The sequence below is a fragment of the Hemitrygon akajei genome, chromosome 5 (assembly GCF_048418815.1).
Source record: "Hemitrygon akajei chromosome 5, sHemAka1.3, whole genome shotgun sequence".
NCBI classification, from domain to species: Eukaryota; Metazoa; Chordata; class Chondrichthyes; order Myliobatiformes; family Dasyatidae; genus Hemitrygon; species Hemitrygon akajei.
This window is the reverse complement of record NC_133128.1, coordinates 103,623,560-103,637,998: the sequence shown is the minus strand read 5'-3', so window position 1 is coordinate 103,637,998 and position 14,439 is coordinate 103,623,560. Positions and strand designations below refer to the sequence as shown.

General features: G+C 40.1%; 1 protein-coding gene across 3 annotated transcripts in view; it reads left to right on the top strand.

Annotated features, from left to right (window-relative positions):
* The window catches only part of zrsr2 (zinc finger (CCCH type), RNA-binding motif and serine/arginine rich 2), a 60,644-nt gene that overhangs the window by 31,979 nt on the left and 14,226 nt on the right, over nucleotides 1-14,439 (top strand). For all 3 annotated transcript variants that reach the window (XM_073046151.1, XM_073046152.1, XM_073046153.1), the window contains 3 exons: nucleotides 2,457-2,543; nucleotides 5,105-5,143; nucleotides 7,070-7,185. In XM_073046151.1, coding sequence (XP_072902252.1) covers nucleotides 2,457-2,543; nucleotides 5,105-5,143; nucleotides 7,070-7,185 — 242 coding nt within the window. The remainder of the gene's footprint in view (nucleotides 1-2,456; nucleotides 2,544-5,104; nucleotides 5,144-7,069; nucleotides 7,186-14,439) is intronic.

Here is a 14,439-nt window from a genome sequence, read left to right as displayed (position 1 = left end):
ACTGGGAGATCCTGCTTTCTCTGGCGGACTCAGCGAAACGGTCTCCCAGTCTGCGTCGGGTCTCACCAATATATAAAAGGCCACACCGGGAGCACCAGACACAGTATACCACACCAGCCGACTCACAGGTGAAGGGTTGCCTCACCTGGAAGGACTGTCTGGGGCCCTGAATGGTGGTGAGGGAGGAAGTGTAAGGGCAGGTGTAGCACTTGTTCCGTTTACAAGGATAAGTGCCAGGAGGGAGATCGGTGGGAAGGGATGGGGGGAGGGGGGGAAAACGAGTGGACAAGGGTTAGTCTTGACGAAGGTCTCGGCCCGAAACGTCGACAGCGCTTCGCCTTATAGATGCTGCCTGGTCTACTGTGTTCCACGAGCATTTTGTGTGTGTTGTTGTCTAAAAAAGTTACTATTCGTTTGGTTTTCCAAATTGAAAAGGTCTGATCAAAAATTGAAGATTTAAAAAAATAATTAAGATGGATTTTACTAGAAAGTAAGTTATTAAAGTCAAAGGATTAATGAAATTGAAACCAAATTCTTAATTTATGTTTAATAATAGGATTAAAATCTCGACTACCGATCTTAGAAAGCAAAAAAGGAAGAGGAGCTCCCAATAAAGTTTTTCTCCAAATCCACCCATAAGGGTGGAAATATAACAAATGTTAATTGCCCAGTAGTACAATCAAAAGTTTGGCAAAGCCGTGCCACCATACTTTTTTAATTTCTGCAATAAAGGTTTACTCAATCTAGGTTTTTATTATTCCAATAAAAAGATAAAATTTTAGAGTCTATTCTATAATCAAAAAACAGTTTAGGAACAGAAGAGGGGATAGCTTTGGAATACATATAAAAACTTTGGTAACACTATCATTTTAATAGCATTAATACGGCAAATGCCATAGGAGACCATTTAGAAATTATTTGCTGCGTATACACAATGGAAGAAAGTTATATTTATACAGGTCGTTAAAATTTTTGGTAATTTTAATGCCGAGATAAGTAAAGTGATTTTTAGCAATACTAAAAGGAAATTGGTCATATTGACCAAAATATTTGTTAATAGGAAATAACTCACTTTTATGCAAATTTAATTTATATCCAGAATAACTACTAGATTCAGAAAATATAGATAACAAAGCAGGAATTGATTTCTTAGGATCTGAAATGTAAACTAACAAGTCATCTGCATACAATGGAACATATTCCTCAATGTTATTATGTCAGAGGACCTGTTCTGGGCCCAGCAGGTAAGCACAATTACGAAGAAAGCACAGCAGCGTCTTTACTTCCTTGAGAGTTTGTGAAGATTCGGCATGACAAGCTAAAACTTTGATGAACTTCTATAAATGAGAGTATATTGACTGGCTGCAACACAGCTTGGTATGGAAACACCAAGGCCCTTGAATGGAAAATCCTACAAAAAGTAATGAACATAGTCCATGGCTAAAGCCCTCCCCACCACTGAGCACATCTACATGAAACGCTGTCACTGGAAAGCAGCATCCATCATCGGGAACCCCAACATCCAGGCCATGCTCTCTTCTCGCTGCTGCTATCAGGAAGAAGGTACATGAGCCACAGTGCTCACACTACCAGGTTCTGGAACAGTTATTACCCCTCAACTATCAAGTTCCTGAACCAGAGGCTAGAAATTCACTCAACTTCACTCATCCCATCATTAAAATGTTTCCACAATCAATGGACTCACTTTTAAGGATTCTTCATCTCATGTTCTCTGTTTATTGCTTATTTATTAATATTTCTTTCTTTTAGTATTTGCAAATAGTGTCTTTTGCACACAGGGTGATGCCCAAGTTGGTGCAGTCTTTGATTCTGTTTGCCCACAAGAAAATGAATGTTAAGGTTGTATATGGTGACAAATATGTACTTTGCTAAAAATTTACTTTGAACTTCAAATGTAGGTAGGCAGTAACTGTTGGTAGTAATTCCAGGCATCAGATCAACTCCAAAAAGGACTATTAAGTTTTATGAATAGTGTCTTCTTGGGAGGAAGCAATATCTTAATTAAGTGAAATACTAATTATGCTGTCTCCACAGAGAAGAATGCAATATGCATTCAATCATGAAAGGAGATCTTGCTTTTGTATGTGGATTAATGGTGTCAGTTAGTCACTTTATATTGTCATTCACAGCTTTGTCAGTCTGTTTGTACCAGGAAAAAAATGTTTAAATTATTTCCATTATAGTAAAACTATTCTAGAAATGACAAAATATTCTAGTCCAGGGGTTCTCAACCTTTCCTATGCCAATGGCCAGTACCATTAAGCAAGGGGTCCATGGCCCCCAGGCTGGGAACCCCTGCTCTGGTCAAATTCAAAATTCAAATTTGTATTTAGAAAATGAAAAGTGATGTGTACCTTAAACATGAGATACGTTCATCATTAATGTATGTTTGTGCAATGAGGTATGTCACCAATGTGCTTATCTTCTGTCTCCAGAGGAAAATCCGCGAAGAATGGGAACAGCAGCAGATGAGAGAAAAGGAAGAAGTGGAGCACAAACGTCAGGAGCGAAGAGAACGAGAGGTGATTCCAGCACTTGGAGGATAAATTCACAACATATATATCCTCTTTAAAAAGCATTTTGGGATCTTAACATTTCTGCATTTAGACTTGAAATAGGGCTTTGTGGACAAAGATGATGCAGTACATACTTTTCAAACTGGGTCCTGCAAATGGAATACCTCATGTATCTGAGGGCAGAGCTTAAGTACGTCAAAGTCACTTAAGGCATATTTAATAGCAGGATACATTTCAATGCCCTGTTATGATAGTGGTTCCTTAAGTTTTGGAAAGCTTAGAACCAGAAAGTCTGTTAAATAAAATATAATGAACTGTTAGTCTCCATAGTGAAGAGCTAAACTAGTTAGCTCTGTAAGGTATTTGGATTGGGTGGATTAAATCTGATAGCAAGTTTAAGTTGCAATCTGTTAAAATTTAGTTACCTTACTTTAAATAAATGCACCAGGAAGTACTTCAGTAAGTTCTGTCATTTTTTTGTGCAGCGTGTAATCATAATATTGACACTATTCCATATTTTATTGTGGAGCATGGTTGGTGGATATTGGTCTGTAGTTCAGTTTTGAGAGAACGTCATGATTAAAAGTTGCAAAGATTCCAACGTTTTTCAAGGTTATGCCAATGTAGTACAAAGAATAAAGTTATAAACCTTAGGAATTTTATAGAAACTGCAATATTCCTTACAATTTTGTTTTTTTGTATCAGCATTGTATTTACATAATGAAAATTATCTGGACCAAAACAAACGATATTCCTTAACAGTCCTGTACAAAAGAGCATCCACCGCTCGTTCTTACTAATTCATCAAGATGTATCTTTTTCAAAATACTTAACATGCAATTAGCAATTGTTTCATAGATTCTTTGTTTAAAATGTCACCTTGCCCCGTATAAAATGTAAAAGATTTACCTGTGGAAACATTTTTGTCTCAAACCTTGGTGTTTAATCATGACCAGTTTAGTCAAGTCTTGCAGTGTGCTTTATATTAACTGCTAGAGCCAAATTTATACAGAAGTGGTCTTGTCATATACGCATAAATAAGGGAAATCAATTCATGTTGTGTTTTTGGTATTTTTCAATGAATCTGTGCTGCAATACTGAGCATCTAGCAAATAAGGTCTGAGCTAGTCTTAATAACCATATAACCATATAACAATCACAGCACGGAAACAGGCCATTCCGGCCCTCCTAGTCCGTGCCGAACTCTTAATCTCACCTAGTCCCACCTACCCGCACTCAGCCCATAACCCTCCACTCCTTTCCTATCCATATACCTATCCAATTTTACCTTAAATGACACAACTGAACTGGCCTCTACTACTTCTACAGGAAGCTCATTCCACACAGCTATCACTCTCTGAGTAAAGAAATACCCCCTCGTGTTTCCCTTAAACTTTTGCCCCCTAACTCTCAAATCATGTCCTCTCGTTTGAATCTCCCCTACTCTCAATGGAAACAGCCTATTCACGTCAACTCTATCTATCCCTCTCAACATTTTAAATACCTCGATCAAATCCCCCCTCAACCTTCTACGCTCCAATGAATAGAGACCTAACTTGTTCAACCTTTCTCTGTAACCTAAGTGCTGAAACCCAGGTAACATCCTAGTAAATCGTCTCTGCACTCTCTCTAATTTATTGATATCTTTCCTATAATTCGGTGACCAGAACTGTACACAATATTCCAAATTTGGCCTTACCAATGCCTTGTACAATTTTAACATTACATCCCAACTTCTGTACTCAATGCTCTGATTTATAAAGGCCAGCGTTCCAAAAGCCTTCTTCACCACCCTATCTACATGAGACTCCACCTTCAGGGAACTATGCACTGTTATTCCTAGATCTCTCTGTTCCACTGCATTCCTCAATGCCCTACCATTTACCCTGTATGTTCTATTTGGATTATTCCTGCCAAAATGTAGAACCTCACACTTCTCAGCATTAAACTCCATCTGCCAACGTTCAGCCCATTCTTCTAACCGGCATAAATCTCCCTGCAAGCTTTGAAAACCCACCTCATTATCCACAACACCTCCTACCTTAGTATCATCAGCATACTTACTAATCCAATTTACCACCCCATCATCCAGATCATTTATGTATATTACAAACAACATTGGGCCCAAAACAGATCCCTGAGGCACCCCGCTAGTCACCGGCCTCCATCCCGATAAACAATTATCCACCACTACTCTCTGGCATCTCCCATCTAGCCACTGTTGAATCCATTTTATTACTCCAGCATAAATACCTAACGACTGAACCTTCTTAACTAACCTTCCATGTGGAACTTTGTCAAAGGCCTTGCTGAAGTCCATATAGACTACATCCACCAGGCACTTAGTAGCAATATGGCTCAACTTTTCTTTGTTTCACTTTTTTTGGTAAATGGATTGAAATGATAGTCTGTACCATTTCTATGTTCAATTTTGTTGTTTTAAAGTAACGGGTATTTTGGCGGTCAGGAATTCACTTTCTAAAACTCGCAATCTTAACAAGTATAATCAGATATGTAGAAGACATACTGCAGGATTTTTACCAGTACTATGTTTGCACCATTTGTAGGAAGCTGTTCAGAAAATGCTGGATCAGGCGGAAAGTCAGGTACTGTCTGGTTTTTGAACAATTATGCAATTTGAACTGTTATGGAAACTTGTATTTTAAGTTACAATGGAAACTATTTGGTAAAGTCTTATTTATAGCTGAATAGATATTAAAGGATCTAAATCTACACTGAATGACTAGGAGGTATTTGCATTGATCAAAGCACTATCAAACAATCCCACTTTATAGCTCTGCAGGTCATGGCATTTCAGCTAGTTTAATGATGGTTTGTGTCTCTACAATCATGTCAGGCAGAGACTTCCAAAGCCCTACTACTGTTGGATTCTGATGTTTAAATCCAATGTTCTTTTAGAAGTCAGGAACAAGGCATAAAACTTATTACTTCATAATCGTTTTATTAAATGTTGATCGAACAAAGAGAATACCAGAACAATGACAGGGGCTCTTACTACTTGAAGAGGGGATCTAAAGATGGTGCCTAGCATAAAATAGCTACTTTTATACCAAAAAGATAAGAAAATTCTGTAGATAACAATAATCCAATTAGAAAATACTTATTTAATACTGTGGTAAAATTAACCAATGAGAAAATACCAGCTACTTAATGAAAGAATAAAAAAGCTTTAGAGTTATACTTTGTATTGCCACTAGAGGCATATTAAACTTGTGGATATAAAGGCTACTTAAAATACAAGCAGATAATTAATTGTTAAACTGCAAAGAAAGTGACAAAGCAGTTCGATTGAAAAATCGCCCTCTTCAGATCTCCTTAAATCCACCAATTGCTTTAAATCTTTGCCTCCTAGTTGACTCCTCTTCCTAGAGTAATAGGTTACATAAGATTATCCGCTTCAACTGAAATCTCCCACAGCTGCCTCCTTTTCTAAATTTTATTTCCTCCAACATTTATTTTAAAGGCCTGTAATGAAAAAGTCATTCGTAGTACCAATGCAAAGTGCACTGCAGATGCTGTGGTCAAAGCAACATGTACAACATGTTGGAGGAACACAGCATGTTGGACAGCATCCGTGGAAACGAGCAGTCAACATTTTGGGCTGAGACCCTTCGTCAGGACACGTCAACGTTAGTACCTGACGAAGGATCTCGGCCCGAAATGTTGACCGCTTGTTTCAAAGGATGCTGTCCGACCTGCTGAGTTCCTCCAGTGTGTTGTACGTGTTGACACATAGTACCAAGTTTGTCCATAAACTACTTAATAATTGATGGGGTATCTTGAAAGTGTGATTATGGGAAATGCATGGCAAGCTGTCGTTAACACCATTGCAGACATAATAATAATCAAGGATACTCAACAACAGGAATAGGCGACTTGGTCTCAAACCTGGACAACAATTCAAAGTGATCATAACTGTGTCCCAAGCTTCATCTTCTCTTGTCAAGTCATGAATCATACAAGCCCTCAGCCCACTGTGCCATCAAGTACCTGCAATAGTCCTATTTTATTTGAACTACTGCTTTCTCATTCTGTTTGATTAAACTTTCCATTACTATAACATTCTGCCCTATCTGAAATCTTATTGACTATTTGATGTTCATTGAAACTTAAATTCCTTTATTCATAATAGTGCCTAGGTATTATGCATAACAGAAAGTCGACAGGACCTTAATTTAAACAAGTGTATATTCATTATCAAGCTGTTGGTTAGGACTTGAACCTGCAACCTTCTGACATGGGTCAGGAGGGCTAGCAGATGGGCTGCTCTATACTGCCAGGTGCAAATCATTAAGCTGTGGCCCTGGGACTGAACCTTGAACATCTGTGAAGAAGTAAGAACAGTCATCTTGTGGATAATAACTTGCTGTTTATTCGTGCCTCTGCTTTCAGTCTGATTACATGCATGTTAATTCTGTCTGTCACTATAATTGCCATTATGTTACCTTATTAATTGTTCAAGAATGATCATCCTTAACCTCTTGCATTATTGCTATTTATTTTGCCAAAAGATTGAGAATGGTGGTATGTGGCATAATCCAGAAGCACCAGAAGATTATGGAACAGAAAAGGATAAGTCATATTGTCCATTCTTTCTTAAGACTGGGTCTTGCAGATTTGGTGATAGGTGAGTAAAATGTTTCTTGTGCTTCTGAAGTCAGTATAAGGTAGCAGAGCATGGAAACAGATTGTACAGTCCACTTGTTCATGCCAACCACAGCATCCTCCCTACTAGGTCAGTTGCCTGCATTATGCCTGTAGCCCTCCAAATCCCCTCTCCTTCATGTACCTATCCAAATGCCTCGTAATAATGCAGTTATACCCACCTTAACCACTTCGTTTGGCAGCTCATTAAAATACTTTCTACCCTCTGTAAAGATGTTACCTCTCGTGTTTCTAAAGTCTTGCTCATCTTGTGCCCTCTAGATTTGTACTTCTCAAGCTTGGAAGGAAGACTATGGCGGTCGACCTTTATGATTCTTAAAAACTGCTACGAGGACATATTTTGTTCTGCGCTCCAGCATGACTAACCTCTCTCCACAACTTGGACCCTCTAGTCCAGGCAGCTTTCTTGTAAATCTCTTTTGCATCTTCTCCAGCTTGATAATGTCTTACCTATAACAGGATGACAAAAACTGTACACGGTACTCCAAATGCGTCCTCACCAATGACTTGTACAGTATAACTGCAACATAATGTCTGTACTCCTAAACTTGATGCTCTGACTGATGAATGCCAGCTTGTTAAACCATTTCTCCACCACCTTGTCTGCTAGTGCTGCCATTTTCATTGCTGGCTGCTCTTGTACTCCCAGGTCCATTTGTTCCACAACACTGGACAGTGCTCTGCCATTCGTCCTACTGTTTACTGTCAAAAATGCATCTTCTTACACTTAACCAAAGTTGAAAGCCATTTGCCATTCCTCAGCCCATTTGTTAACTGATAAAGATCTCTTTATAATTCTTTGCTTTACTATCAACAAGATCCTCTAATTCAGAATAATAGAAGTCTTACCACATGTTAAAAGGACTAGCTAGGCTGGATGTGGAAAGGATGTTTCCTCTGGTGGGGGTATCCAGGACTAGAGGGCACAGCCTCAATATTGAGGTTCTACCTTTTAGAACAGAGGTAAGGAGGAATATTTTTAGCCAGAAAGTAGTGAATCTGTAGAATGTTCTGCCACAGACTGCAGTGGAGGCTAGGTCTGTGGGTATATTCAATATTTGATAGGTATCAATGAGATTCCCTCCCCCATTCAAAAGTTCATTTGTTATCAAATCATGCATCTATATAACTTGAAATTTGTATTCTCCAGATAGCCACAAAAACAAAGAATGTGAAAGTCGTTCAGAAACGTCAAACCCACTCTCTTTCACAAAAAAAAGGCATCATAATCATCACCCCCTCCCTACTCAAAATAGAACAGGAACATCAACCCCCAAAAAACAACCCCTCCCCCACACAAAAACTAACAGAACATCAACACCCCCAAGCACCTTCCCCTCGCACAACAAAATGGAACAGGGACAGGCGATTTATAATAAAACAATATAAAATCCGTAAGTCTGGAAGAAGTCCACAGTTCATAAACACAGTAGTGCAATCCATAAACGCAGAAACATGATACAGTACCATCCTCCGGTATCACCAACATTCATCAAAAGAGAGGCATACCCGCCTGTCATGGTGAGCCACACAGCCATAGGCCACTCACAGACTCCTCCTCCAGTAGCAATCTAAAGGCAGGCAGTCACCACTGAAACTTTCGCTGCCACATTTGCCTCAATGTCTCAATCTGCATCGATGTTTTAATTGGCGATAAATGGATGCTATAAACAGTGAAATGGAGTCGAACATCAGCTGATTCCCCATCTCGAAGCCATCCAAGTATGCGCTGTCTTCTCAGAGACAGCAAAGTGTTGCGTCAATCAAATGGTCTCCAACCTATAATTGCAGGCTCAAACGCTTAACATTCTTCTAAACTCCAGCGAGTACAGGCTCAGGAGCCATCAAACGCTCCTCATACATTAATCTTTTCATTCCAGAATCATTTTCATCAGCCTCCTCCAGACCCTTTCCAATGCCAGCACATCTTTCCTTAGATAAGGGACCCAACCTGATCACAATACTACAAGCGTGACCTGACCAATGCCTAGGCGTCACATCCTTGCTGTTATCTACTCCTCTCGAAATGAATGATAACATTGCAATTATTTTCCTTAACCACTAGGGAATCCTGCATGATAACTCCCAAGACCCTTTTTACCTGATTTTTGAATTTTCTCTCTGTTTAGAGAATAGTCTACAGCTTTATTTCTTCTACCAAAATGCATGACCGTACACTTCACTGCACTTTCTGACCCGCCTGGCTTCACCTATCACCTTCTAGCTATCCTCCTTCCCCACCCTTCACCTTTTTATTCTGGTGTCTTCCCCCTTCCTTTCCAGTAGTGGCTTGAAACTTTGACTGTTTGTTCATTTTCATGGATGCTGCCTGAACACTGACTTCCTCCAGCATTTTGGGTGTTTTACCTGTCAAAGGTCTTCTGAAAATCCAAGTAAACAATGGTTTCTTAAGGAAACCATGATGACTTTGGCTGATTTTATCATGTGCCCCCAAGTACTCTGAAACATCATCCTTAATAATAGACTCCAACATTTTTCCAACCACTGCAGTTGGACTAAATGGCCTGTAATTTCTTCTTCCTTCCTCCTCCTTAGAGTGCAGTGACATTATTAATTTTCCAGTTTCAAAATACTAATGCTTCCACAATCTCTTCAGCTGCTTCTTTCAAAACCCTGGGGTGTAGTTCATCTGGTCCAGGTAACTTACCTGCTTTCAGACCTTTCAACTTCCCAAGCACCTTTATGCTGTCCTTGAAACATAGAAACAGAGAAAATATACAGCACAATACAGGCCCTTCGGCCCACAAAGCTGTACAGAACATGTCCCTACCTTAGAACTACCTAGGCTTTACCCATAGCCTTTTATTTTTCTAAGCTCCATGTAGAAATCCAGGAGTCTCTTAAAAGACCCTATCGTTTCCGTCTCCACCATTGCCGCTGGCAGCCCATTCCACGCACTCACCACTCTCTGTGTTTATAAAAAAAAAACTTACCCTTGACATCTGCTCTGTACCTACTTCCAAGCACCTTAACACTATGCCCTCTCGTGCTAGCCATTTCAGCCCTGAGAAAAAGCCTCTGACTATCCACATGATCAATCCCTCTCATTATCTTGCAACCATATAACAATTACAGCACGGAACCAGGCCATCTCAGCCCTTCTAGTCCGTGCCGAACGCTTACTCTCACCTAATCCCACTGACCCGCACTCAGCCCATAACCCTCCATTCCTTTCCTGTCCATATACCTATCCAATTTTACTTTAAATGACAATACCGAATCTGCCTCTACCACTTCTACTGGAAGCTCATTCCACACAGCTACCACTCTCTGAGTAAAGAAATTCCCCCTCATGTTACCCTTAAACTTTTGCCCCCTAAGTCTCAACTCATGTCCTCTTGTTTGAATCTCCCCTACTCTCAATGGAAAAATCCTATCCACGTCAACTCTATCTATCCCCCTCATAATTTTAAATACCTCTATCAAGTCCCCCCTCAACCTTCTACGCCCCAAAGAATAAAGACCTAACTTGTTCAATCTTTCCCTGTAACTTAGGTGCTGAAACCCAGGTAACATTCTAGTAAATCTTCTCTCTCTACTCTCTATTTTGTTGACATCCTTCCTATAATTCGGTGACCAGAACTGTGCACAATACTCCAAATTCGGCCTCACCAATGCCTTGTACAATTTTAACATTACATCCCAACTCCTATACTCAATGCTCTGATTTATAAAGGCCAACATACCAAAAGATTTCTTCACCACCCTATCCACATGAGATTCCACCTTCAGGAAACTATGCACCATTATTCCTAGATCACTCTGATCTACTGTGTTCTTCAATGCCCTACCATTTACCATGTATGTCCTATTTGGATTATTCCTACCAAAATGTAGCACCTCACACTTATCAGCATTAAATTCCATCTGCCATCGCTCAGCCCACTCTTCTAACTGGCCTAAATCTCTCTGCAAACTTTGAAAACCTACTTCATTATCCACAACGCCATCTACCTTCGTATCATCTGCATACTTACTAATCCAATTTACCACCCCATCATCCAGATCATTAATGTATATGACAAACAACATTGGACCCAGTACAGATCCCTGAGGCACACCACTAGTCACCGGCCTCCAACCTGACAAACAGTTATCCACCACTACTCGCTGGCACCTCCCAACCAGCCACTGTTGAATCCATTTTACTACTTGAATATTAATACCTAAAGATTGAACTTTCCTAACTAACCTTCCATGCGTAACCTTGTCAAAGGCCTTACTGAAGTCCATATAGACAACATCCACTGCTTTACCCCCATCAACTTTCCTTGTAAGCTCTTCAAAAAAATTCAATAAGATTTGTCAAACATGACCTTCAACGCAGAAATCCATGTTGACTGTTCCTAATCAGACCCTCTCTATCCAGATAATTATATATACCATCTCTAAGAATACTTTCCATTAATTTACCCGCCACTGATGTCAAACTGACAGGCCTATAATTGCTAGGTTTACTCTTAGAACTGTCAGAGCCCCTGCTATTTCTACACTAACTTCTCTCAAGGTCCTAGGGAATATCCTGTCAGGACTCGGAGATTTATCCACTTTTATATTCTTTAAAAGCGCCAGTACTTTCCTACTTGTTTTCCTTACACAATTCAATACCAAAAAGAATACCAAAAAGAGATTGTTCAAAATTTTCCCCATCTCTTTCGGCTCCACACATAGCTGTCCACTCTCCTTCTCTGAGGGACCAGTTTTATCCCTCACTATCCTTTTGCTATTAATATAACTGTAAAAACCCTTTGGATTTATTTTCACTTTACTTGCCAAAGCAACCTCATATCATCTTTTAGCTTTTTTAATTTCTTTCTTAAGATTCTTCTTACATTCTTTATATTCCTCGAGCACCTCATTTACTCCATGCTACCTATATTTATTGTAGATATCTCTCTTTTTCCTAACCAAGTTTCCAATATCCCTTGAAAATGATGGCTCTCTCAAACTTTTAACCTTTCCTTTCAACCTAACAGGAACATAAAGATTCTGTACCCTCAAAATTTCACCTTTAAATGACCGCCATTTCTCTAATACATACTTCCCATAAAACAAATTGTCCCAATCCACTCCTTCTAAATCCTTTCGCATCGCCTCAAAGTTAGCCTTTCTCCATTCAAAAATCTCAACCCTGGGTCCAGTCCTATCTTTCTCCATAATTAGATTGAAACTAATGGCATTGTGATCACTGGACCTGAAGTGTTCCCCAACACATACCTCTGTCACCTGACCTATTTCATTCCCTAACAGAAGATCCAACACTGCCCCTTCTCTAGTTGGTACCTCTATGTATTGCTGCAAAAAGCTATCCTGCACACATTTTACAAACTCCAAACCATCCATCCCTTTTACAGTATGGGCTCTACCAGGACACCACCTGTTGCTTCAAGAAGAAAAGGCTGAGTTCACTCAGCCTATTCTCATTAAACATGCTCCCCAATCCAAGCAACATCCTTGTAAATCTCCTCTGCACCCTTTCTATGGTTTCCACATTCTTCCTGTAGTGAGGCAACCAAAACTGAGCATAGTACTCCAAGTGGGGTCTGTCCAGGGTCCTATGTAGCTGCAACATTACCTCTCAGCTCCTAAACTCAATCCCATGATTGATGAAGACCAGTGCACCGTATGCCTTCTTAACCACAGTCAACCTGTGCAGCAGTTTTGAGTGTCTATGGACTTGGACCCCCAAGATCCTTCTGATCCTCCACACTGCCAAGAGTCTTACCATTAATGCTATATTCTGCCACCATATTTGACCTACCAAAATGAACCACCTCACACTTATCTGGGTTGAACTCCATCTGCTACTTCTCAGCCCAGTTTTGCATCCTGTCAATGTTCTGCTGTAACTTCTGACAGCCCTCCACACAATCCACAACACCCTCAACCTGTGTCATTAGCAAATCTAACCGATCCCTCCACTTCCTCATGTAGGTTATTTATAAAAATCACCATGAGTAGGGGTCCCAAAACAGATCCCTGAGGCACACCACTGGTCAGCGGCCTCCATGCAGAATATAACCCGTCTACAACCACTCAATCAGGCTCGTAAGGCACGTCCTGCCTTTGACAAAGCCATGCTGACTATTCCTAATTATATTATGCCTCTCTAAATGGTCATAAATCCTGCCTCTCAGGATCTTCTCCATCAACTCACCAACAATTGAAGTAAGACTCACTGATCTATAATTTACTGGATTATCCCTACTCCCTTTCTTGAATAAGGGAACAACATCCACAACCCTCCAATCCTCTCTCGTCCTTATTGATGATGCAAAGATCATTGCCAGCAGCTCAGCAATCTCCTCCCTCGCTTCACACAGTAGCCTGGGGTACACCCCGTCCAGTCCCGGTGACTTATCCAACTTGATGCTTTCCAAAACTCCAGCACATCCTCTTCCTTAATATCTACATTCTTAAGCTTTTCAGTCCACTGCAAGTCATCCCTACAATTGCCAAGATCCTTTTCTGTAGTGAAGACTGAAGCAAAGTATTCATTAAGTACCTCTGCTATTTCCTCCGGTTCCATGCAATCTTTCCTACTGTCACACTTGATTGGTCCTATTCTCTCATGTCTTATCCTCTTGCTTTTCACATACTTGTAGAATGCCTTGAGATTTTCCTTAAACCTGTCTGCTAGCCTTATCTTCTAGATTCCTATCATTATCTAGTTTTTTGAACCTTCCGTAAGCTGCTCTTCTTGACTAGATTTACAACAGCCTTTGTACACCACCATCCTTTGTACCCTACCTTCCTTTCCATCTCATTGGAGTGTACCTACTCAGAACCCCTGAACATTTGCCACATTTCTGCCGTACATTTCCCTGAGAAGTGTTTCCAAATTGTTTTAGTTCCTGCCTGATAGCCTCATATTTGCCCTTACTCCAGTTAAATGTTTCCCTAACTTGTCTGTTCCTATCCCTCTCCAATGCCAAGGTAAAGGAGATAGAATTATGATCACTATCTCCAAAACGCTGTCCCACTGGGAGACCTGACACCTGTTCAGGTTCATTTCCCAATACTAGATCAAGTACAGCCTCTCCTCTTGTAGACTTATCTACATACTGTGTCAAGAAACCTTCCTGAACACACCTAACAAACTCCACCCCATTTAAACCCCTCACTCTAGGGACATGCTGATCAGTATTTGGGAAATTAAAATCTCTCACCACAGCAGCCCTGTTATTATTCCTCC